Source organism: Phalacrocorax aristotelis, chromosome 5 (genome assembly GCF_949628215.1).
Source record: "Phalacrocorax aristotelis chromosome 5, bGulAri2.1, whole genome shotgun sequence".
Lineage (NCBI taxonomy): Eukaryota > Metazoa > Chordata > Aves > Suliformes > Phalacrocoracidae > Phalacrocorax > Phalacrocorax aristotelis.
In genome coordinates, this window is record NC_134280.1 from 42,308,172 (window position 1) to 42,334,408 (window position 26,237).

At 40.7% G+C, this 26,237-nt stretch overlaps 1 protein-coding gene across 5 annotated transcripts in view; it reads right to left on the reverse strand.

Annotated features, from left to right (window-relative positions):
• AGAP1 (ArfGAP with GTPase domain, ankyrin repeat and PH domain 1) overlaps window positions 1–26,237 on the reverse strand; it is a 394,362-nt gene that overhangs the window by 215,597 nt on the left and 152,528 nt on the right. For all 5 annotated transcript variants that reach the window (XM_075094139.1, XM_075094138.1, XM_075094136.1 and 2 more), the window contains exons 4-6: window positions 21,916–22,001; window positions 17,650–17,791; window positions 13,068–13,202 (exon numbers count right to left, since the gene is read on the reverse strand). In XM_075094139.1, coding sequence (XP_074950240.1) covers window positions 13,068–13,202; window positions 17,650–17,791; window positions 21,916–22,001 — 363 coding nt within the window. The remainder of the gene's footprint in view (window positions 1–13,067; window positions 13,203–17,649; window positions 17,792–21,915; window positions 22,002–26,237) is intronic.

The following is a 26,237-nucleotide window of genomic DNA, read 5'->3' on the forward strand; positions in this document are numbered from 1 at the left end:
GCCAACGTTTATATCCCTTAATAAGCATCTCAAAGTACTCTGACTTGGTGGGCCTGACCATCCACCAGCAGTCTTAGTGACAGGCAGTAAATAAAGTTACCCGTTAAGCAATTCACTGTTTACAACTGGTCAGCACATGGGCCAATCCCATCTTCACAAAAACTGAAGTAAAATTGTATTTTTTTTTACAGATATAGTTCACTGCGTGCTTAATGATGACAAAAGTCACATTATAAGAATGATGCAAATGCTGCACTTTAATGACCCAAAGTTTCTTTCTACAACACCGAGGACTTATCACTACAAGTAACCTCATCAGATCAAACACTAACTTCAAAATTCAATTATATACAATTAGTTTAGCGATTCTGTACTTTATAGCAAATTAAAAAAACCCAACCAACCCGCATGTATTTTTTTAAAACTCAGCAGCAAGTGCTGGATGTTTTCCGGCATAGGCAGGAATTCAGAAGACTAATGCCCACACTCATTCTCCCTTACTACACACACCACCCCCACACATTCGTGCAGGCTTTTAAACTCTAAATACACAAGTGCTAATCCCAGAGAAGCAGTTTCAATAGGATTTGCATATGCATACGGATTAGTTGAAAGGGAGCGATTTGCAATGCATTGCAGAAATCGCTTTTGAAGAACAATCTATGCTAATAATAAACTTTGATGTTTAAAACGTGTTTGTCACACAACAGAAAACATTACAAAAGGATTCTGTTTATTACACCAGTTTTAAATGTTTGATAGCTCAGACAAAAGCATCCCTTTATTATAAGAGAAAAAAGCCAGCTATTCTCTTTAATAAATGTTACTATATACACCACAAACACACCCAGGAACAGACAAAAGTTAGAGAAACTGAGAGATATAAATGTAATACCAGCATTTTGACAGAGTTTTTTGTTTGACAACTCAGATGAGAGGGCTTTGGTATGCTGTATGCTAGAAACACAAATACCTCAGAGCAACAGCTATTCTCTGGAACCTCGAGGGACGGGTAGGAGTGCCACGGCACGATGCTCTGACAGAACAGCCCAGACCACGGCTGCTTCTCAAGGTGAAGTCAGATTTTCTCACAAGACTCCCCAGGCTTAGTGTTGCCCCTGTCTTTGTTCTGACAACCTCTGCTTTCTACCCTGAGAGCAGGTTGTATTTCTAGGTGTGCCCAAACACACTGGTGATGTTCTGAGCAGGCTGGTGGTGTTCTCACAGTCGCTTTTACAGCAAGGGGCAAGAGGCATTTTCCCTTGGGTCTGCCTTGAGACAAAACGTGTTAGCTCTGCAATGCTAAGCAGCAAAGCCATGATGTGTCAAAAAATTTGAAGTTAAATCCACAAAAGACTGTTAAAACCAATGAGCAAGGGACAACATATTAGGGATAATTAAAGAAATCAAGCTTTACGCATTTCACACTGCCCTCTGTATTTGAGAATTTGTTGGTCAAGCTATACAGAAACACATGCTGTAGAGCAAAAGACGAGGTGTTAAGATGTTTTAAGATTTGTCAATAAAAATTTAAGGGGAAAAAAATCACATTAACTGATCATACCCTAATAAAGATCATAGCAGTAGGAAGAGCAACGAAGACCTGCTAGCAAGGCAGACTATCCCCCAAAACACAGCAAACGAGCCACAGTTTAGACAGGCCTCTTAGAAATAAACCAGGTGCCAGTAAGAAAAGGGTTGCTGCTGTAATAAGGAAAAGGTAAACTGGCACTTTAAGGAGCTCATGATCTGCTGAAGCCCTTTTTGGCCCTTATCTAACCTTGTGGTCAGGTCTTCCACCCTCCATTACGGCATCATTAGCAACTGCAAAAGCAGGGTTAAAGAATCATCTTGCTAACAGATTTTACCAAGCAGTATTTTCTTTTTTACTCCTCACATTTGGATACATCCCCCGCGATTGAGCCCTGTTAGCAGCCCTGCTGTTACCGTTACTCAGTATGCAATCAGTTTGCTGTTCAGGTCACTTGGCGCAAAAAGAATTGCAGAAATTGTCACTGCTCTTTTCAGCTTCTGTCACCAGCTCCACCAGGAACTGCAGCATGATAAAATCTAGCAGAAAGATGTTTTCCATAATTCAACCTCTGTCAAGATGACAGGACATCTGACTTAGTTCTGTTCCAGTTCCCCCCACCTTCCCCCGACACTGAGAATAAGGCTCTGCAAGATGCAAGACAATTTAGCAGCAGCGTTATTTTCCAAAGGTACTAAACACCACAACAACACAAAATGCGTAATACAGACTAAAATTGCCAAGCACAGATAAGTTAGAAATTAAAACCTAAGCACCAAAAATTGAAAGCACATTTCTGCATGATATTAAAAAATGCCAGGTATTCAAAGAGGTGTTTAAAAAAAGCAGTACTTGATTGCTATCACACTGGACATGATAACTTGACATGTAGCAAAAACTGAGAGCAGATACTGTCATCTTTTCAGACATGCTTACAAAACTGAACACAACCTCCATCTCTGGAGGAAGAACAATCACAGTCCTTCAGATTAGCGCCTATGTCCACATCAGCATACAGAACTAAAATTTAATCTATGGGTGTAATACAGACATTACTGACACCTACATGTTCAATAGTAATTTTTAATATTTGATGGAGGAAAACTAATACAGCAGGGCAGTAACAAAAATCACATCCTATTCATGGCACTGAACGCATAAGCAGATGAGGCAGAATACATCCAGAAACAGCATCTCCAAGTTTACAGCACCAACTGTAGAAAAGGCAGAGGTTTTAAAAAATAAGGAATTTTCAAACTTCCTCCCTCTTCCAGATTTTGGTTTCACTTCAGCTTTTGATATTAATAGAAAACAATTCCTAAGTGCTTGCAAGATGCTCCACCAATGTACTTGTAACATCCTCTCTCAAACACAGCTTACGTGATCCTATAAAATGCACTGCTTATGCCAATCACCCTCAGGTATACTGCCAATAAAGAGCAATTGACCACCAAATAACTATCATGCTTCCTGTCCCAGGATTTCTCTTCGAGTTTGCATTAAGGGATATAAACCTACTGGAACACTTCTTTAATATTTTGATGAAATATATCAACATCCTTGTTTCCATTTAGTGAAGAGTTTGTATGTGACAAACTAAGTCTTTCATTTATTGTATTAGTCAGAAAATGTAGCAGCTGCTACCTACTCCACAACATCAGTAGCTCTGCATCATCGTCTTCCAGGTTTCAAGAAACGTGCCTTACTCCATATATTTCACTTTAAGACTTAAAGAAAGGGCCATAAAAAATTGTGAAGTCACATGAAAAGTTCTGCAGAGATTACTGTTTTCTACAAGTAACCTAGTGAATGACACACTTACCATAGCTAGAAACTAAACCTCCCTGGAATTTTTATTTGCACTACACCATTCAAATCCTCTGTACAAATTACAGTACTTTTAAATGCCATAACCGTGGACTGTATCTCCTCATCACATCACTTAATTCCAAGAATGAGAAAAACAGATGCAGACATGTCATCAGAAGATTTCTTTCTCTTCCTTCCCCCATTTGTTTTTGAATACAGGTGCAGATCTGAAGAAATCTGATGGAGCAATACAAGTCTCAAAGTCCCCAAAGCCTGCAAATCCCCTGCAATTTTCATGAAAAGTGGCAACCAGGCAAAGGACATGTGAGAGTCCCAACAAACTTAATGGCTGTAACATCAAACAAGTGCCAAGCATGAGGGAAACCCCATGCAAAAGAGATCTTGTAAGTCCCCAGGAACAACAGAAAAAAAATCTTGAACCATAATGCATAAAAAGTGTGAATTTCAGTTAATGCAAAAATACAAATCCAAGGAAAAGGGGGCTCTAGTACAGTTTGTTACACTGCTTGCACAAATTCCTGCTGCTTTCTAGTCTGGTCCTACTGATGCTAACTGTTCCCCAGGATGAAAATTTCTTCACACTCTTGCTCTTTCTCCAGGAAGTGCTCAATTGGTATAGCTCATTTTGAGACCTTCTATAAGATATTGACTTCAGATATTAAATAATTCCCTCCTACCAACTAACATAGGACCCTCCCATAACAACGTAAAGTCTGATTTATGATACCAGAATTGATGGAGAATATACCATCTAAGGGTATGGGTGTGAAAGATTAAATGGAAATCAGCGTGCCTGGGGAGATACTCTGCAGAAACATAAAAGGAGCCACTACCAAAGCACCTATAAAGTGAAATTATTGTTTCTAGAACTGCAAAAACAACATCTTCTCATTTATTAATGGTGCATAGGAGTTATGGGCAGGTAGGAGTAAGGGGAAAATTCCATACTAAAATAACATCAAGTTCCGAGTAAAACATGCAGAAACAGACTTCACAAGACAAGCCATATCAGATTTGTATATCTGTATCTTTTTCTTCTACCAACTTGAGTTACTAAATCCTTTGAATTTTCTGATTCAGTTATGCAAAGCTCAGAAGAAAATTCTTTAAAGACAGTTTATAAGACATATTAACACCTATTTAAAAATTCCTGTATCTTCCCTAAGCAATACTAAATAGGAAAAGAGAATAGCACAAGGTGGTATTCAAGTAAAGAATTTAGCCAGGTAGAGAATTACCACTTCTGTGCTCGACTATGGCATGTTCTTGGAGGGATTGACAGCAAACCCAAGAGGCACATCCTCCAGCAAGCAAAACGTCTTGGCAAGGGCTGCATTTGGTCATAAAGGTCCACTGCATTTGGACCTAAAGTCCTACTGTCATGAAAGGCTATGAGTTGTTCTGTTTAAATTTGTTTTTCTTTTTTAAATCAGGAAGCATATAAGGCACCTAAAAATTTCTTCTCTCTCCCACATGGAATGAAGAAAAATTGAAGTTTGGGAACTTCTGACGACGAACAGCTTACGTGTCACTGCTGTTCAAACTTAAGAGCAATAGCCAAGTCTAGAAATACTGCCTGTCAGTGTCAGGAACGAAGCTGGTGACAGAGGAAGGCCTCAGCTGGCATAGTTATCCCTCAAATCCAGTGTCTTGTCCACAAAGGGAGGTAGAATCTAAGTCTCTAACCGCTTTGGATAACCTTGGCACGCTGTGAGGCCCAGGGCACTGAGTCAGGGCACACAGCCTGGCTCTTGGTGAGACCCTGTGGCCAGCTAACAAGCAGCACTAACCAATTACAAAGCTAATTGGCCCGAGTTCTCAACCGGGGGGGGGGCAGCTGCCACCCAGGACCCCTGGCATGGACCCTTCCCAGGAGGAAAGGGGCTGGCAGCAAGGAGCAGCACCTAGGGCAGCCCTTTCCCCAGGGCTCACTTTTGGGGCCAGTTCTGTTTAATATCCTTATCCATATTCTGGATGAGGGGATCGAGTGCACCCTCTGTAAGTTTGCAGATGACACCAAGCTGTGCAAGAGTGTCGATCTGCTTGAGGGTAGGAAGGCGCTGCAGAGGGACCTGGACAGGCTGATCGATGGGCCAAGGCCAATTGTGTGAGGTTTAACAAGGCCAAGTGCCGGGTCCTGCACTTTGGTCACAACCACCCCAGCAACGCTACAGGCCTGGGGAGGAGTGGCTGGAAAGCTGCCTGGAGGAAAAGGACCTGGGTGTGTTGGTTGACAGCTAGCTGGACATGAGCCAGCAGTGTGCCCAGGTGGCCAAGAAGGCCAACAGCATCCTGGCTTGTATCAGGGATAGTGTGGCCTGCAGGAGTAGGGAGGCGATTGTGCCCCTGTACTCGGCACTGGTGAGGCTGTACCTTGAGTGCTGTGTTCAGTTTTGGGCCCCTCAGTACAAGAGGGACGTTGAGGTGCTGGAGCGTGTCCAGAGAAGGGCAAAACAAAGCTGGTGAAGGGTCTGGAGAGCAAGTCTGATGAGGGAGCAGCTGAGGGAGCTGGGGTGGTTTAGTCTAGAGAAGAGGAGGCTGAGGGGAGACCTTATCACCTTCTACAACTACCTGAAAGGAGGCTGTAGTGAGGTGCGTGTTGGTCTTTTCTCCCAAGTAACAAGTGATAGAACAAGAGGAAATGGCCTCAAGCTGCATCAGGGGAGGTTTAGATTGGATATTAGGAAAAATTTCTTTACTTCAAGAGTGATCAGGCTTCGGAACAGGCTGCCCAGAGAGGTGGTGGAGTCACCATCTCTGGAGGTATTCAAAACACGTGTAGATGTAGCCCTTCAGGGCATGGCTTAGGAGGCATGGGGGTGCTGGGTTAACAGTTGGACTTGATGATCCTAGACATGTTTTCCAACCTTAACTGACTCTATGATTCGTGCTGGTGGTCGGGCAGGATGGGGGATCCCTGATGGCCGCTGGGGAGAGTGGGGGCACAGGCACCCAGCCACAGCCACCTCTTCCCACCGTCCTTCATTTACACCAACATGTTACATTAAAGCCTTAATTTTATGTTCATTTACCACCAATTGGTGCTTAAAACAAATGGGGCTGAGGGTGTGTTGCTCCAGGTTAAGCCATAGTACTAAGGACAAAAATTACATCTCTCATTTCTTCTTCTTAAAAAAATAAGGAAAATACAAATATCTAGACCCAATAACCAAAAATATTTGTTTCCCAGTGTTGCTGCAGCACAAAGGAGCATGTCAAAGTTTTACCAGGCTGATCTGCTCCACCTTTGACTAGCCTAAGTAATGGGCATAGTGGCATGTCACTTCAGACACCGCACCGCAGCCACGAGCACTCTCCAAAAGGTCACCCCTGGCACCTTACCAAAATCAAAGAAATTCCAGGAGCCAGAGGAGCTGCTCCCCAGCTCTGGTCCACACTTGGCTCCCTACTGCCCCAGCCTCCCACTCCCAAATCAAAGAAGCCTTCAGGCCATATCTAGTGCAAGAGTGAATATTGCATCTTCCTAAAAAGGCTGTCAGCAGAATAGGACTGAGACTTTATTTACTTCCCATTAGACTGATTAACATTTCCTAATGAAAATACATCTATAAAAGCTGACTTGATAATACTGATAGTAAGTGACAGCCTCTCTCTGCAATCCGGCTGTACAAGGATTAATTTGTCATCTTCCATCCCTTAATGGACAATTTGTACTTCAAGGTACCCCACCCCCCAGCCCCCGTTCAGACACAGTTGTTCAACATAACATTAGAAATATTATTTGGATTTGGAAATAAAGTATTTCTGGTAAATGATTACACACAACAGACACACTCAATAATAAAAGATTAGTTTAATTTGCAAATAAAGCATCCAGAAATAATGGCAACAGCACAGCACCACAGCTAAAAGGTCCAAAGTGTGAGGCAGCAATGGCCTCTGCTGTTACATACCTGTAACTCTTGCCTCAGTATTCAGAGGTTTATTACTATTTTGGGAATTTTTATTTCAAAATTTGTGCATTACAGCTATACACCCAAGGTAGAACCTCCCAAACGTGTGTTTGACAACTCAGGTAACAGATATAAATATCCTACCCCATGCACAGCAGAATAGGGTATTTGAGTTTTCACCTTCTCCCTTGTTTAGGACACGTGTCAAAGTACTAAAAAACAAACTCCAACCCTACATAAACCCCAACCCAAACCAATGCATTTTTCCTAAGACAGACATGGCAGCAGTAATGCCATCCATGGTATCCCAGACAAATGAGTTGCATCAGAAAACTTCCACCAAATGTGTTTTCATGGGATCGGTTTGTCTAACAATACCATAACAAGGAGGCTATAAACTTTGACATTGTGGGTCAGACTACAAGCCCTTAAGATTGGCTTCATCTCCCCAAAACTAAGAAATTTTTTATTTATCATACTAACATGACCAACCAGTAGGTTTTCAGCATTTTGCCTTACACATACAGAGTTGCAGTAGTAAGTTACAGCAATAAAAAGGATCTCCACATTGGAAGTTTACACTGAAAGATATTTACATCTTCTACTTTTCTCACTAGCAGTCCCCTGCTAAGCTACAGTAACAGACTCAGCTCTGAATCAGAATTAGATTCAAACCCTTTTGTTTCACACCCAGTGATGCAAACTACACGATGGTAAAATTTTATCCTCTGAATATTTCAACATTTATTTTCCTTTGCGATGGCAGAAGATTGCATAGCACACAGTTAAATGGGTCAAAGAGAATCTGAACATAAAGCAGGGAAAGGCATGCAATTATGAATACATCATGAACAAAAATAAAAGCAATTCTTATGCATTAATGGTACATGAAGCTAATTCAAGAAGGCTAAAATCATTAAAAAGGCATCCTGGGGCAGTACACAGTCATTACAATACTGTGCTGACAAGAAATATTAAAATGATCATTTCCAATGTCATTGATAAAATCCATTCTGATAAGCAGGGGGAAACCCCCCCCCCAATTCTTAATTGAGAAATCTGAAGTAAAATGGATCTTATTAGCATTCGATCTTTTTTTTTAAGTTAATTCCCCTGCCCAACAATTCCCAATTCCAAACATCAAAAGCTAAAAAAGAATTTATTATCATCCATCGCTGGGCACGTTATTAAGCTAATCCCACGGAAATGGGAATTTTTCTTTTGTATTTCAGACAGATTCAGGGCCTGCTTGCACAGCTCCCACTTCAAACAGCCTCAGATATTAGACCCAAGTGGGACAATGCTGAAGGTTAAAAACAGCCCTCTAAAATGTCCAAAATCCTGCTTCACTTCAGAGTACATACTTCTACACAAAACAGTTCATCGTCACATCACAAGATGCCTGAACACTTACTACGCTTAGGAAACTACAAGCTCTATCACGCTATCGAAACAGTTTAATTTGCAAATTATTATTGGAGTATGGGAAAATGAGCAATTCATCATACAAACATTTCAAAGAACTAAGAACCACCATCCCAACAACTGCTGTTCACAAATCATGGCTTTCAGCTTCTTAAAACACTAGAGACCATTTATCTAAAAACCACAGATATACATTAATTAAGCATCAGCGTTCATAAAAAGTTTCTGCAGATGAAAGTGAAATATTGTAAAGCAGTGTTCATGCTACAAAAGTATGACCCTATGCTGTTACAAGCAATAGTGAGCTTATCAACTGTAATGTAGCATTGTAAACAGTGTATTTGGATTTAACTAAAGAATAAAGCACCATTTTCATAATAACAAACATTCCAGTTAAATTATTCTACCACTCAACTGGGGAAAACAGGAAATGAGCTACAAGAGACAGAAGTCGTAATAGATGACCTCTGTTAACAGAGTTCAGTGGGTGCTTGCATGGGCAACAATTAGAAATTCAATTTCTAATGCGTCCAATGAAGAAGTGAGTATAACACCCCTTGATGCCATTTCCATTTTCTTCATCCAAAAGTTAGGTCTACATCACATCAAGGCAGAAAACAGAAACAAGAAACTAGATTTTAGGAAAAGCTTGTAAAACAGCATCTTCTGTAACAAAGCTACTAATTGGTGCGTGAAAGGAAAGTCTGCTGTAACTAGGACCGGTAACATACTGGGGTTTGGACACTGAAAGTTTACAGTTTCAGATTTACCAACTCATGGGCAATTCAAACTTCTTGAAAAACAGAAGAGGGAGAAGAAGAATAGGGTACATTTGGACCACAGACTACATATGTAAATCACAACCAATGCAAACCATTGCATAGTATTTGACTTGATTAAAAATAGGACTCGTTGCGAGCAAAATGAGAGCACTAAGGCTAATGTGACTAAACCAAGCCCTAACTCCACCATTGCATCCGCTACAATATCCACATTTTCTAAAGAAGAATCCATGGCTACCAACACAATACTAAAAAACGTAAAAGTAGTAAAGCGTTCATCAAAGTTACAATCCAGCAAAAGCTGTGGGACCTTGGTCACCACACTGAAATACCCTTGACAGAACTACCACAGCAAACACTTGGAATATCTAAATACAGAGCACAACCTACCCCAGAATATAGTAAGTAGTGATTCAATCCTATACCTAAATTCCAAGACGGATATCCACCAGCTGGGGGCAAAGTCTAGAAACAATTTCAATACACAGAACGTGGTCTTAATTGGTGTAGTAGCTCCATGACTTGTGTACAGCTACTAATCTGTTAACAACTGTTCCTCCTCAGCTACAAACAATACAAAAACCCCATCTTATCCATTAATCTATTAATGAACATTTTTGTAATGCAATAATTGGTCTATACCCCTTTCAAGTTTGCTGAAAAACACAGTTAATTTATGAAAGCTGCTGGCACTGACTCAGGGTTTCCTCAAAATAATAAGAAATGCTTAAGAGCATACTGGGTGAAGAATTACTTAGCCTGTCCCTCCTCCCCATATCCCTTCTTCCCCTGTTCACTGACAATATTTTAAAAAGAAAAAAAAACCCCAACCAATTCCTGAGGTAAAGTCAGGCGAGACTTTCTGATATTGGATAATCAGCTCGATTTATTCTGGAGAGGATCTGAACACAAAGATAAGTTATTAATCGCTGCTGTGTGCTGCTTCCTTTTGAGCAAACAGGGCTCAAAAGTCCCTTGAGGGAGATCAAACAGGCAGTCCCTCAAAAGGTGGTACTGCAGAATTCACTTCCATTTAAAAAAAAAATAAAAATAGAAATAAGCCAGGGGTATGAGGTCCAAGTCGCGTACCCAGGCAGATGTTTGGATCCCTTGTTGAAAAGGGGCCCAACTTGTTTAGTGTAACGATGAGGAATAGCCACTCCAGTATAACAGCAGCTTCAGAGAAGATGTGGTACTAAGCAGAAGCCAGCAAGGTAACAGACTGGCTGCACACAGGCTTGCAAAGCACTAAAACATTCTATGTCCCAGCGATGCCAAGTCACAAGCCATTCTGGGCAATTTTACTAAGTTACATCAGGTGCGATTGTATGCATTTTACACTTCGTGCCCATTAACACACAAAGAAGTTGAAACAAAATTGGAGTATGTGTGTAAAGCTAGGGTGCATTTCATGATACTGAGGGTTTTTTTCCTACTGAATACAATTTCACAAAAGATGTAACCTGTTCTTTGCTGAAACAGTAAAAAAAAAGCAAAGTTATTGTCATTAGTCAAAGGCTTCCACAGCATTCGTGGTCATTAAAGCAATGGTGGTATAGCCAGCACCGACAGTGCTGGCTGGTGCCAAGAGACAGCCTTCCCCAACAGACCACGTATCTCCCAGAAAGTCAGCCTCCTGATGTATGCTCCAATGATAAATCATATCCTTTTTCTAAAGGAAGGATAATTTACAAGTTTTCTTCAAACTTCTGTACTTCTTGCCCTTCAAAGGTCTGGACAGAGACTATACGAACCCTCTGAAGAAGCCACTAAAAAACATTGTTATCTGCCCAATTCAACCTGAATGTCGCAGAGTTGCACAAGCCAAGCGACATTTCATCAAGTGCTTCCTATTAACGAGTTGCACTGTTCATTCACACCCCCTCATTTAATGGGGTTAAGAAGTTGCTTTGTTTCCTGCTGAAATAAACAGCAAAAATTATCAGGAATTGGATTTCATCCCATCTGGCAACTGTAACACATTTGTACAGAAGCATTCATAATCCTATTAGTTGGCAAGTATTAAATAGTTGGTTGACTGCCATGTAGATAAAACAAAACCTTGATATTTCTTAAACACATGATGTTTGTTAATTCTTTCTATTTACTACCGAAATTTATCAGAGAGACAAACTTCCTGGAAGCTTACACGTTTATCACACTAGCTTTTTTGCCAAGAGACTTCTCTCTCCAAAGGTCTCTGAGGGAAGGGGGGGGGGGAACCAGACTGTACAAAGATCCACAAACACCACAAACTGGAATATATAAATAAAAATCTAACTATAGCTAGCACTCAGAAATACATGTACTAAAACCAACCCCTGAACAGTTCTTGGAAATTCATATTCAAAATAGACAATCTAGGCAGTGAAAACAGTAATTCCTGCAACTCGTTTAAGTGAAAACAGTGAGGAAGCAGAAAGCATTGAATGCTTTTCTCAGAAATCTTAACCAACAGGATGGGTAAAATACACTTATCTGGAATTAAACCTAGTGCAGCGCATGTCAGTATTTCCCATTCAAAAATCTGAATGTTTTTCTTTCGGTTTTTTTTTTATTATTATTTTAGCTGACTTTGGAGACATCTCTGTAGGTACTGACTTGACCCTGCCTCACACAACCACAGACAGCATGGGTCTTTACAGTGAAAAGCTGGCAACAAAAAAAACCCCCACAGAACTAAAGAGCTCCGAGAAGTACATCAACATAATTAAGAATGTTTTTACATGCAGAACTGCTGTGATGAAGAGCTGACAAGTTCAGCCACCAGACAACCACGGTTAGAAGTGGATTTCCACTAGAGGGAGCACAAAGCCCATCTCATACAGCAAAGTCTAAGTTCAGCCTCGCTTCCCCAGCGCCAGAAGTTCTGCCAAGGGATAACTGTTCCAAAATAGCTGCAGATGGTCAGAAAGAACTTTTCTTACTCTATTTATTTTTTTTTTACATGGTACGCAATGATCCCAAGTACCTCCTACAAGGCAAACTAGAACATTGCTGCTAATGATGTTTTAAACCACTGTTAAGCAGCCAAGTTTACTTCTAAACCCCTACAGGAGAAAGTCAACTTCTAATACTCCATGAATGCCATGAGTTCCTTCTCATGATTACCCTATTCCTATCAATTTCCTCAATTTATTCCCACTTTCTCAAATGTGGAAGAATTTTTTATTACTTTGCACAAATAGCCTCTCAACATCTCCAGGAGCACTAAATCAAAACAAAAAAAACCCCAACCTTTGCTAAAATAAAGAAAGCATCAAAGAAAACTGAAAAATAAATGAAGGCTAAATAAAGTAGCTTAAGGTGCTTAAGACTAAAGGTGCTGGTAGAGAACAAAACACCATGCATGTGCCATGTTCGGCATAATGAAGCCTCTACTGCACTTAAGACATTTTAACAAAATAAATACCTAAACCCAAGGATTTTCTTTAACTAAACATTAATGAACACTTGGAAAACAGGCCAAGTACCTGAGCTATCCGACATCAGTGAGTTTTTAAAAAAAAAAATACCAAAACAAACAAACAACAAAACCAGCTACAGTATTGTGTGATACACTGGATGAAAAAAGGTAATCTTTACCGTCTTGGAAGACTCTCTCCACATTGAGTCCATAAGTAGCACAGGTTTCGTAGTAAGTACATCTCTTGAGATCATTCGATAACTTCCTCGCTCTGGCATCGTCTATGACACGTGGATTACTGGAACTTATAGCATCTACAGCAATAGCAGGGGAAAAAAACCATATTTAAATATAATTTGAAAACATTGTCTTAAAATTATTAGTAACCAGGCAGTGCATTTAAGTACAAACCATGAGACACTTAGAATTTTTAGTAAACAACAGGGGTGAGCATCACTCCAATTTTATACTTTGTTGCTAAAATCACCAGTATGCTGACTGATACCAAAAACCAGAAAAAACACCCTAAAATACTACTTCATTACCTTAGAAAATATTTAGGTCACTAACCGCAAAATATACACAGCCACATGAAAGAACATGAGCTCTGATGTAAAAAATGCTTAGAAAAACAAATGACTGATGACTATAAACATGACAAATCATAGAATCATAGAATGTCCTGAGTTGGAAGGGAGACGCAAGGATCATTGACTCCAACTCCTGTCCCTGCACAGGACAACCCCAAAATTCACACCCCGTGTCTGAGGGCATTGTCCAAGTGCTGCTTGAACAGCATCAGGCTTGGCACCATGACTGCCTCCCTGGGGAGCCTGTTCCACCACTCTCTGGGTGAAAAACCTTTTCCTAATACACAACCGAAACTTCCCCAGGCACATCTTGCTGCCATTCCCTCGGGTCCTATGATTGCTCACCAGAGAGAAGAGATCAGCGCCTGCCCCTCCTCCTCCCCTTGTGAGGAAGCTGCAGACCGCCATGAGGTCTCCCCTCAGTCTCCTCTTCTCCAGGCTGAACAACCAAGTGACTTTAGCTGCTCCTCATACGGTTTCCCCTCCTAACCCTTCACCAGCTTCGTGGCCCTCCTCTGGCCACTCTCTGCTAGCTTTGTATCCTTAATATACTGTGGCACCCAAAACTGCACACAGTACTCAAGGTGAGGCTGCACCAGCGCAGAGCAGAGTGGGACAATCCTCTCTCTCGACCAGCTGCAATACAGTGCTTGAGGCACCCCAGGATGTGGTTGGCCCTCTTGGCTGCCAAGGCACCTCATGTTCAACTTGTCATCAACCAGAACCCCCAGGTCCCTCTCCGTGGGGCTGCTCGGTCCCCAGTCTCTGTGTACATCCAGGGTTACCGTGCCCTAGCTGCAAAATCTGGCGCTTACCCTTCTTAATCTTCATACGGTTGGTGATTGCCCAGATCTCTACTGATCTAGTGACAAATGATTTTTAGGACTCCTATAAATACCAGCACTGCCTTACAAGTAACCTTCACCTGTAAAGTGTGAAGTACAAACACACGGCATGTTTGTAAGGACAAGAATATTTTCAGTAGAGAAATAATGGGATGGGGGGAGGAACAGTACTAGGTATTACTGCAACACTCAGGGAAAGGGTTTTAGAGTTGCACAAAAGATGCTTTTCTTAAACAAACAAAACCAAAGAAAACTACCACCAAAAAAACCCACCCACACACCACCAAGCTAGGCAACACTAGGACAACCCCGTTGTTATTCAGAATGGCAGGTAAGAATAACAAAGCTGTACAGGACTGCAATTACCATGTTGCTAAAAATCTAGAGCCCAGTTCTTCCCTCAGTTCCTCATGTGTGCCTTTTTTGGTCCTTCCCATTTTTTAGGCTAGTTCTCTCTGCATTTAGCTCAGTCACAGAGAGCCAACAGTGGGCTAATGAGGCCGGGCTGGAAGCAAAGAACTCTGCTAAACCCCAGCCCTGAACCCACGGCATGTGCTACACCTTGGTCGAGGCAGACACTGGGCAGCTTAACATGAAACAGAGATTTTTCATAGAGGCACAAGGCTGCATCACTGACCTGGCTTTTAAGTCACAGCCAAGACTGGATCCAGGAAACTCATCGCAAATGACTGAGTCTCAAACCTCGAATTAGAGGCGCCCATGAGACATTGTGTGAACATACTGCACAGCCAATAAAAATAATATTTTTCTAAACAAGTAGTAATCCTTTGTGTCTCTCTGCAAGAGCTACTTGTCATGTGTGCTTTTTAACTCCAATTTCTAAAGCTTATCCATAGGAGCTGAAAAAACATATTATACCAGGGGAAAAATGGGAAAAAAATAAAATCCTGCTAACTGATAAGAAAGAAATTTCATCATCACTGCTCTTGTAGCAAAGAACTCTACAAAGGTTATATTGTTTGTCTGTTTGTAAAGTGATAATACTATGAACAAATCTTAAAAAGCAACTTGTTTTCTCTCCAGGAGTAATTGATTAGCTGTGGCAAAAAAAAAATTAAAAATCATAAGGGGAAACAGCAGTACAATCTATTCTACAAAACTGCAGCTACCACCCAGCCACTGTGACAGGCACAGATTTCAGAGTTTTCCTAAAAATCTGCTACTTTCCGTAGTGGCAAAACTATCTTTGCTCTCAGGAAAAAAAGCACCACTTTAATGTGAGCCTGAAGTCAGTGACTGTTGCAGTGCTGTATTTGAGGCTCAGTTCTGGGCATGACACAACCACATCTCAACTTACATTATCGCTACCTTCTCACGAGATCTGATTAATAAAATCAGAGCGGTTTCTTGGAAAGCTAACAGCAGATTCTTAGGTTTTTTTGATCAGCAGAGGGCGCTGAAAACATTTAACCAGAAAATTGATCAGCAACACTACGGCTTCAAAAAGTTTGACTTTTGAAGCAAATTCAGTGCTACAGCCTGGCCCAATGCAGAACAACAAGGCAGAGGAGAACATCTGAAAGCATCAGGCAAGTGCTAACGTTTTGGGAGAGATTTAATTTCACAGCTCATTTCAAAAATACAAGTCAAAAATCAACAAGCTGGATGTTGCACAGGTGTATTTCAAATATATTTTTAACAGAGTCACTTCACAGTTTGACAGTCAACGTAGATAAACTGTATTTGTTTCTGATGTTTACTCTCAGAATTAGCAGTATTTCCGTCTTTAGCCACATTTTTTTAAATCCCCTTTGCACAAGTGCTGCAACAGAAAACAAGCTTTGAAAAACAAAACTCCTTTCTGGTAACAACTGGAATGAGATGGAAAACCATACCCCAAAGTGTCAGAAAGTGCAGAAACGGAAGCGCTTTCAGGGAAACGTTTCCCCCTCTCCTTTTTCAAGCTTTTTAAGTTTAAGCTAAACCACGTGGCCCTTCAAAGGAGTTTGTTTCTGCTTTTTGACTGTAGTTTCTGCTATCCAAAGGACTTTTTGTGCACCTACTTCCCTCTTCATCTTTTATCATCTGTTTCCGCCTAAAGCCCAGCTGCGATTCTTCCTTCTGTGCTGCCCACACTTCCCCTGCCTTCACGTGAGTGCGCTGCTGGCACAGCTCTGCAGGCAGGCAGGGGAAAGCAGATCTTTCTCTGACCACAAGGCTGACAAAAAAAAAAAAAAAAAGCTGAGAAAAGCAGTGATAAGCTTCAGGATCACCCAAAACAGTGAGTGGCATACACTAACAGGGAATATGCCCAAAATCAAATCTACAACAGCAACTTGCGATGCTTGTGTTCTCCCCCTAACGCAGCACAGTAACCTGACAATATATTAAGAGCAATGCTTTAGTATGAAGTACTCACAAAAATGGCTGTACTATGCTTCCCTAACAGCAGCTCTGTAAAGGGAGAAGTCTGAAGTCCAGCACCTAGGCAGGAACTCCTCAGTTTTGGTAAGAATTATCACAGGAGTGACATCTGCATAGCTAGGTGCAGAGCAGCCTCAACTCTTGTGATCTACTCCATGCAGCAAACCAACTGCAGTGGGGGAACCTGCTAAAACATTACTGTGATGCACTGGGGCAAAACAAGACAGGGAATATCCAAAAGACAGCTCAGATGCAAAAGAAACTGAAAAACTGCTGGTACCTTTTCTTTGCCACATTTCCCCATACAATACCTGCAGCTAGCTGCTGTTCCAGAAGGGCTTTTAGAAAAACAGAACGGTGCGGGGTTGTTTTAGGAGGCTAGAAGCTACACTAGCATTTGGTTTGAAGAATGGTGTACCTGAGAGATTGCACAAGGGCACAGCAGTTCTGTTTCTTAACACAGTGTTGAAGGTTTTCGATCCCTGATCCATCTGCCTCCTAGGAATGCCAAGGCATTGATCACTTCTAGACTGCCAAGCTAAAGGAAACAAGTTTCACTTCAGAACTTGATTACACAACCGGTTCATCTGCCCAAACTGAACATTAGCCTCTCCCTGCTGATCAAGAAAACCACCATGACTGGCAAGCATGAAAAATACTTTTTTTTTCTTCTAAGTTGTCATTGCTGAAGTCCTACACTTCCTCTCCCAAAAGTGCACATGGACACTTGTCTCCCGACTCAAACCGGGCAAGCCAGCTGAAGAAGTCCAGATGGCAGAACATCACCGTGCTGGTTAACTAGCAATTTATCCACAACCTCTCATCATCAGATGAGTGGCAGTGCTGATACAAGAGAGGGGAAAAGACAGGACGTGGCTTTGCCAGCTTGGAATAATCTATAAGGTCACAGAAATGCACTCGTAAATCAAGACTGCACTTACCCTGGGTTCCCACTAGTACCATTGGAATTTCACTAGTGTTACGATAGTTAGCCATACGGCTGTAGTAGTGGTAAACAGTCTGGAAGCTGATTTCATCTTCCAAGCTGAAGACAAATATAACAGCATCCACCCACATGGCAAACTGCAGAATAAAAATGGAAAAGACATCCTGTGAGAAAAGCAGTGAAGAGGAATAGCAGGAAAAAAAGACACATTTCTACCTTACTTGGAGAGAAATACGCATCAGAGAAACTTTGTTAGTGACAATAACCAAGGCCTGAGAAATAGCACATCATTTCTAAAATGATGAATCAATACTCATCACTCAAGGGACGGGGATCAGGGATACCCAAAGGTTTCTCCTCACACTCAGAACTGCATCTCTTCTTCACTGGTATATGATATTATAAGCCCAACTACTATCAGTGTACATTGGTTTTGATTAACAGAAAAATAAAATATCACAGCCTATCAACTTGAGAATTATAAATGAAACCACTGATCTCTAGGCACTTGAGCGCCCCGTTTAGCGTGTTATTTCCCCACCCCATGCTCAACATGCATGCATGCATGCTGATGTTTCTGTTAATGCCAGGACAAGTATTACAGTTATGGTTTTACAAGCATTGCTAGTAATTCTCACATCTTGACCAATATCCAAAAGCATTCATTCCAGATTTCCAATTCTCCATTATACAGACACTCTTAACTGAGTAAACAGTACCGAATGGCTCGTTCAGCTTTCAGTGTGAAAGCAAACTGTTCTCTCTTGGCATCAATAATCCGCTACAAAACGTGTGGATACGCAGGCCAAGGCAAGGTGCTGCTTAAGTGACCGTGCAAGTGATCAAGTTTTAGCTCATGAGTGAAACAAGATTCTTGAAACACATTTAACATACAATAAACATACACAGGACATAAAAAAAAAGGCTTAAGCTTACCTCACTGCCTTTATTTTTCCCTAAGTGACTCCATTCCTACCCAAATTTAGACCAATGGAAACAAGTTTCAGCCATCAGTATTCATGCTCTTCATTATATTACTACTGCAATATGCCAGGTAGATTGGGGACACACTGAACATACAGCAAGCTGCAAGGAGGTTCATCTGGGAAACATTTATATACATTTTGCTGAGTTTTACAAGACTAGCCTACGTTTCTAAGCACTTATTTCAGCCCTACCAGCTCCTGAAGTTTTGTTTCTGCTCTTGCAGTATTTGAACTTCTTCAACCCCTACTTTGTAGATTCATAGGATATCAGCTTTTAGTAAGGCATCCCAAGCTGGCATTTGCAAAGGGGAGAAAAAAAGAGCCGGCAGTATGAAGTTACATCCTCAAGTTGCTGAGCTCATTAAATTTTCCTTTTTCAGAAGCAGGAGCTAGTAGTACTTCTTGCCTATTTTTCATACGGCATATTAGCTAATAATTTAAGTTAATGTGCGTATTCATGACTGTGTTGTACTTGAAACCAACCATGTCTCTTATAGTTACAGTGTAAGAATAGCCAAAAATGTTTTGAGGTTTTCAAGACAGTCAGGAGATGATGTTAGGGACAGGACTATCTACACACAGCATAGTTACTGCCAGAGTAAGGTCAGCTACCACACTATTAAATTTGAACTATTCAAACCAGAAGATCTAACCAAAGGAACTAGAGACAGCGTCAGTACTGAGGACTTGCGTTTGGGTCTTAGTGTAAAATGGTTCTTGCTGACTGGACTCTGCAGCATCACGCCAAGAACTCCTCCTCACAGCTACAACATCCTTAAACCATCAGTTTGGAAGCTAACAGCCTCTCTAAATTTTCTTAATGTCTCACCAGCGTTTAGCGGCAGCCATCTAATGAAGATTATTTTAAAAAAATTCACATTCTATACAGTTCCTCCAGGTGCAAAATGTAATTCCTTATAATAAGCAATATTATATTTCCAGTATTCCTTTTCATATTAAAATAAGTTTAAGCTTTGCGGATATCAGACCTGTAATATTAAAAACCAAAGGTATTGTGGGAAACACACACAAGGTCTGGAACCCCAGGATGTCTTGTCTGTACCACTGAGCAGAGAATGGCTTGAAATAAGAAGGCTAGCTCAGCTGCCAATATACAAATCCATCTTCAGACTTACTACTGTGAGTGAGCAGATCTTTTAGTTCAAGATAAGCCCAAACAAATTATTTAAAAAGTTCTGAAATAAAAAAAAATAGCTTCTTATATATCAGATGCTATGTTAGTTGGGTTTTACAACAGGAGGCCAATAGATAGCAGCAGGAGTAAAAATCAAACCCAGTGAGCAAAAGAAATGGTCAATATTCACCAACTGAGGCAGCATCAGCTACTGCACCTCACCACCTCTTATTCTATGAAATTTGATTTTTTTTTTAAATTATTTTCATTTTTTAACAATCTTAGACAAGAAAGAGAGAGATCATAGATCCAGGAAGTGAGTCTTCAGGTGAGTTTGCTTTCCCTCCCTTCCTGCCAAAAAAAAACCAGGACGGTGAACAGAGACCTGAGCTGCAGCCTTTGCACTGAAGCAAAGAAGCCATCACCTGGGGAACTCCCCCTGACCCCATGCCATCGAGTTCCAGGAAAGCCACAGTTCAGCTCGTTACTCATTGAAGTCTTAATTCTATCCTAACTATCCACAAAAATATACTCTACTTTTGCAAGAAGCAGAACCTTAAGGCTAAAATTACCAACCCTTTCTGTATCGTAAGCAAATAGTGGGAGATAAACATTTTTCTCCCAATAATGTTCCATTTTCATTATACAGATATAAATATTCATTAATCCAGAAGTAAAGTTTTTATTCCAGGAATTAATAAACACATTAAAGATCTTCAATATACATGTGACTTGTAAATCATCTTTGGAATTTTTTGTATGATTTCATGTGAAACATCTTCTGAGAGGTGAAATGGCACCTTAAACCCTTCCATACTCGTTATTTGCTGAAGAACAAACCTCAGCCACAAAAGTAATTAAAAACCCCAAATTTACCTAGCATAGATCAAAAGCAAAACACCATGTCTGATTACTAGTTTGCAGTTTGTGCAAATGAACTGCACAAAACCAGTTCTTCAGCTACAAAAACATTTAGATTTCTGTGTGTACCTTTACAACTACAGTATTTGTTTTATATGAGGGAATGTTCTCTAAGCACCGGGGCCTGGAAACTGTTGTGTACTTCAGCCAAATTATTCACAGCCTCGAACAGAGCACTTCTTTTAGGCTGCAGATGTGTCAGCTACACTAATTTTTTGTTTTTATTTTAACTTCCTTCCAGGATGTCTCTCTTGGTCTCCATTTCCTCCACCTCCTTTCTCTTCTCCTTTGTCCAGGCACCTTCCCCCATGCTCTAATCCTCCTGCAGCTCATGAGCAATAGTGGAGCATTGAAACACAAGCTGCTGCTGCTGCTGGCACCGCTCCTGTTCAGCTGTTTGGCGATAGCACAGTTCCTGCTGCTAGATTTTATTTTTTTTTTCCAAGCAGATCCACCACTGAATAGCCAAGCAAAGCAAGGGCAGCAGCAGCCAACACACTTGAGAAACCCCACTAGGACCCAGGTAAGAAGAGGTAGAGGGGAGACAAGGAGGATGCCTGAAGACAAGGTCGCTGCCTGCAGACAGGCTTGGCAGAGTCTGCAGTGATTTAAGCATCCCATGAGCAAATGCTTCACTTCACTCAAAACAGAGTAACAGAGTTAAGCACACAAACCCACAAGCGTCTTCTCAAAGGCAAATCCCGGTAAGCCACCTTCCATGACAGGAGATTAACACACGGTACACAGAAACCAAGTTAGAAATCCAAGAACTCAGTGGTGCTGAGCTGGAACTTGCAAAGTTGAGTCTTAAACAGCACAGGGAGCAAAATGTGGAAGCAACAGGGAACGCAAAGATTTGTACAAAAGTAAGTGTGTCGCTGTACACACATCTATTTGGTATTTTAACAATTTAGAGGTTCTAACTGAGAAAAAACCTTAATAACATGCCATTTTATGGTCAGTGGAAGTATATTGATTAGGCATTCAATAAGCTAGCCATATATCTTTATTACGCAGTTTCACAACGTAACTGAAATCCCAAATAATTTCGGAACAAAATATTTTTTCACCCGAGGGTGACAGACACTTTTTCCCAGCAGAAGGATGAGCAGGACCCAGGAAAGAACAAAACAAAGCCAGTTCTCTTAAAGTAAGGGGTTTTTAAAAGAAAGGAAACCGTGGCGTTAGGCTGATAGAACTCTATATATGCAATGCTCACCTGTGCCTCTGGAGGGCCCCCTTCATCTCTAATCAGCAGCAGGTAGCTTTGTCCATCAACTACTATCTCTTTCTTGAATCTCCCACCTGTCACATAAAGTAACTCATTACAGAACAGAAAAGGCAAAACATGTAAAACAGAAAAAGGCTTCGCTTGTGGAAATAAGGTGTCCTTAACATCTTTTGCAAATTTATGAACTACTGTGAATATAAGTTAAGTTTATATTCATAGAAATTACTTAAGAAAGTTAAGTCACATTCTTTAAAAATAAGGCTAATGTGGAAAAGAGCCACTGCAAACACTAACTCCCATGCTAGGTGCACTTGGTTTTCATACATATAGTTAAGGGACCGTCACCTTTGCTTTATATAATGGTGAGAAATGTATCTCTAAGAAAGGCAAACATGGGACAGTTCATACAAATGACATCACGTATTAGGATTAAAATAAACTTCTTGTGGGAATTAGCATTTCCTCAAGAGAAGCCCGGTTCCTACAGCACACATGTAATGTTATGAAAATGATATTTCTATATTCACAAACCACAGTTAGGGGAAAATACCAGACACATGTTAGACAAAAAAAAACTACAATGGTGGTACCTCTGTAGAGATGTACTAAACTAACAGAGAATGTTGTGCCACTTACTAGCAGGATGAATTAAATACCTATTTTGGAGGTCTAGATAAAAAGCGCAGAATCAGAACCTGCAGCCCAATTCTATTCCTGATCCTATTATTTCAGGGAGATATAGAATACTGAGTGCTTGTGAAGACCAAAGAGGTGGCGCTGAACCTAAGGAACCAAACCGGGGCAGTGCAGCTGCACCATTCCCTGCTCTCTCTACGGGCCTCATGAGGACTGCAAGCGTGACCCAAGGGCAGAATTGGGATTGCTTTCCTTTGAGGTTAAGTGTATTTCAGGCATCCTGCTGTATCTCATGACGGACTCCGGATAATGACAAATCACATTTAGGGTTTCTGGTGTGACTGAGCCTAAGCCAGGATTAGCAAACTTGGCCTGCCTAGTTGGGTTGCATTTAGCCTCTTCACCTGCAAGCAAAAGTATTCATCTCCCCACCTAAGCCATAAAGGCCCTGAGGCCTCCACGCTTAGTGTCATCCAACCACCTCACATCTGAACTTCCCAGACTAAGATAAAACATAGCTACTGACATACACTAAATTTATTTACACGCACCCCTTTTTTAAACTGGAATTATTTCCAATTTAAACCCTATTTCTCAAATATGCTTATTTCAAAACTTGTTATACTATCAAAACCAATGCATTTAAACACATGATAGGTGAATGAGCAACTCTGACTTGTTCCCCAAACAAGCTCTCTAAGCAAGTAAGTCAGCACATACAGGCTAATGCTGATCCTCAGAACATTTGCACAAAAATTGCTAGCCTTAGGGAAACAAACTGGCTTGGACGCACCATTCCCCCAGCCCAACCATTACAGCTGGTTTCAAATCAAGATCACGCAACAGTTCAGCTATGTGTAATATTTAAGCATGTTTAAACACATTTCATTTTTAATAAAAGACATAAGAACAAAGTTTTTTCTTCGTGGTTTTGTTGCTGTTGTTTTTTTGTTGGTTTTTTAGTTTATTTATAAACCTACACTATTATGAACAGGTTAGCAGTACCAAAAAAGCAACAATTAAGAATGTCACATTTCTGGTTGTTTAATTGCAGAGAATGAACAGAAGAGCTACGCACAGATTTTCATTGTCTTGCTCACAAAACTGGATTTCAATTCTGCCTCTGAAGATCAAGTGGCAAATAAGTATATATCATGTGTTAACTTGAAAATAAAGATCAAAACCAAGCATAAAACTTTGAAAGGAAGCTAGCCTCAGCTCTCAGGAACTGAATTTCTATTAACCAGATCATGATTTCTATATGTCACCAATTAACAGTATACCCTTCATAATGAAGTATTAAAGAAGATTAATTAATTAATATACAGTCCTACAGACAGGCTTTTTAAACCTGCAACAATGGAAATGGCATATACATGTGATTGAAGAGTGAAATTTCTGCATAATTGCCATTTCTTGTTTCTTTTTTTTTTAAACACAAAGTTCACACAACTAATTATAATATACCATGAACTGAACACTGAACACTTAAGTGCCAGCTCATTATTCCCTCTTGTCAATAGGACGCCTTTCAAGTCTCACTGTATCTTCAAACAGTCCTCAAAGGTATAAAGAACGTACAGACAAGATTAAATAAAAAGCTTAAACAGAGAGAGAAGGGGGGAGGGGGGAATTCTGTAGATGTAGCATTAAAATATATATACACAGACCACAAATGTGAGCACCGTAAAATTTAATCTTGAGAGCCATTTCAGGGTCACTAAAGATTTTGTCTGTGGGAGTGGGTTTGAGAAGCATAGAGTTATCCAATAGCTCTCTTCCTATACAAATCCACATTAAGTGACCAGCTTGTGTTCCTGTTCCTTGCCCTCCCCAAAAACACTGTGCCTGGAACTCAGTAGAATGATACTGTATTTTTTATTTCCAGAATTAAATTCAAATCTTGACATGCTGTACCACTTCACCACGGTCTGTCACACTGGAAGAGCAGTGCAGCAGTCAACAAGCATACAGTCAATTTCAACCTATTCAAGTGGCTTCTTTACCTTTAAAAGCTGAGTACGCTCGTTATCTGGAATATGCACTAGCTCCCTGCACACCCTCATGCACTCATTTATTTTTGTTTGGGCTTAGGTATTTCACAATAAATAATTTAAATCTAATAAATCCCAGAACCAAAATGTTTAAAAAAATGCCCTGCATTTCCAAGCTGTAATAAGCATTTCAAATCAAATCTGAAGATCCAGAAACATAACAGAAGACTCGCGCTCATTCCCTAAGTAAGAATTATATTATGCAAATTTGAGATCAAAGCAGGATGCATCCCTATTAACTTACGTTTCTACACCATGAGCACATCACAACATCAGGTACTACACAGGACACAGATTGAAAAATACCACCTCGATATCAAGAATTTACACAAACAGAAGTATAAACACTGAAGAACATACAGACTTCTGCCAGGGTATGAAACCAAGGCTATGCGGTTGTCCTGCAGATATTTGTGGTCATAGGATGAAGGCAAAAATTAGACTGATTCTGCTTTTGACTTGATGAGCCCTGACATGACCCATCTCCAGGTCAGGCAAGTAAAAGCAGTGCAAGGGCAGTGATTTTGGCATGGTTCAGCTTGCACAGCACTGCACTATTTATTTTTTTAAAAATACGTCTTTGGAGTTTGTAAAGCATCAGAGGGCTGCTGGGAAAGAGGAATTAGAGATCAGCCAGTTTGAATATTGAACTACTGCAACCTGCCAAAGAAGTCAAGAAGTCTCCCACAGCTACAAAATACCACTATATTTTTCTAAGTATGTACAGACAGATGATGGAGCCACAAAATACTGTCTAAACTGATAACACCAAAAACAAAGAAATGACCTTCTTAATTTAAGGAATGAGCTTAAAAAACCCGTAGCACTAATCCCAAGGGAGGTAGCTAGCTTTGTTCTAGTCCCATGAGTATTATGACACATGCAGCTTCTAATGAGGGAGTTTCTCAACTCCCATATGTACCTGCCAAAGGAGGTCATTGAAAGAGAAAGACTGGCAGCCTGGACCAACAGCTCTGAAGGACAGAGTGATCGCTCCTGCTATGTCCTAACAGGCACGGCAAAGCACAAAGATGCTAGAGTGCAAGATGCGCAATTAACAGCTGAACTACATTTAGTTGCTGCCCCAGCTCCACCTCTAAAGCCACAGAAAGGACATGCCAGTGAATACTTAAATAGCTCTCTACAGCCAGACAGATGGAACTGGAAACTGTTTTCATGAAATGTCACAGCAATTTTATAAGAACAAATTACTGAACTGTGCAGAAGCTTTAATTTGGGAGGATTTTAGTATGCCGTTTATTTATTTTCTCTACAACTCTGTATTTATACATCACTGTATTATTCCCAGCTTTCCAGGGCAAGATCATCATCAATTCACAGACTCGTTTTTCAGACACATACAAAATTTCGCAGAGGGCAGCAAACGTTGCTCCCACGTATGAACCATACGCCATACCCACCGGGAGACATAGAGCAGTGCTTCTGATGCAACCCATAAAACCACCCACTCTCTTTTGTGCATTAGGCCAGATTCCTGCTATAAAATGCTCCAGATAAAAATACAGCTTTGATCAATATAAAGCTAAATAAATTCTGGGTGTCAGCAATCTACAACCACAGCTAAAGACCCAGCACAAGACAGGGTACCAGGCTGAGGGA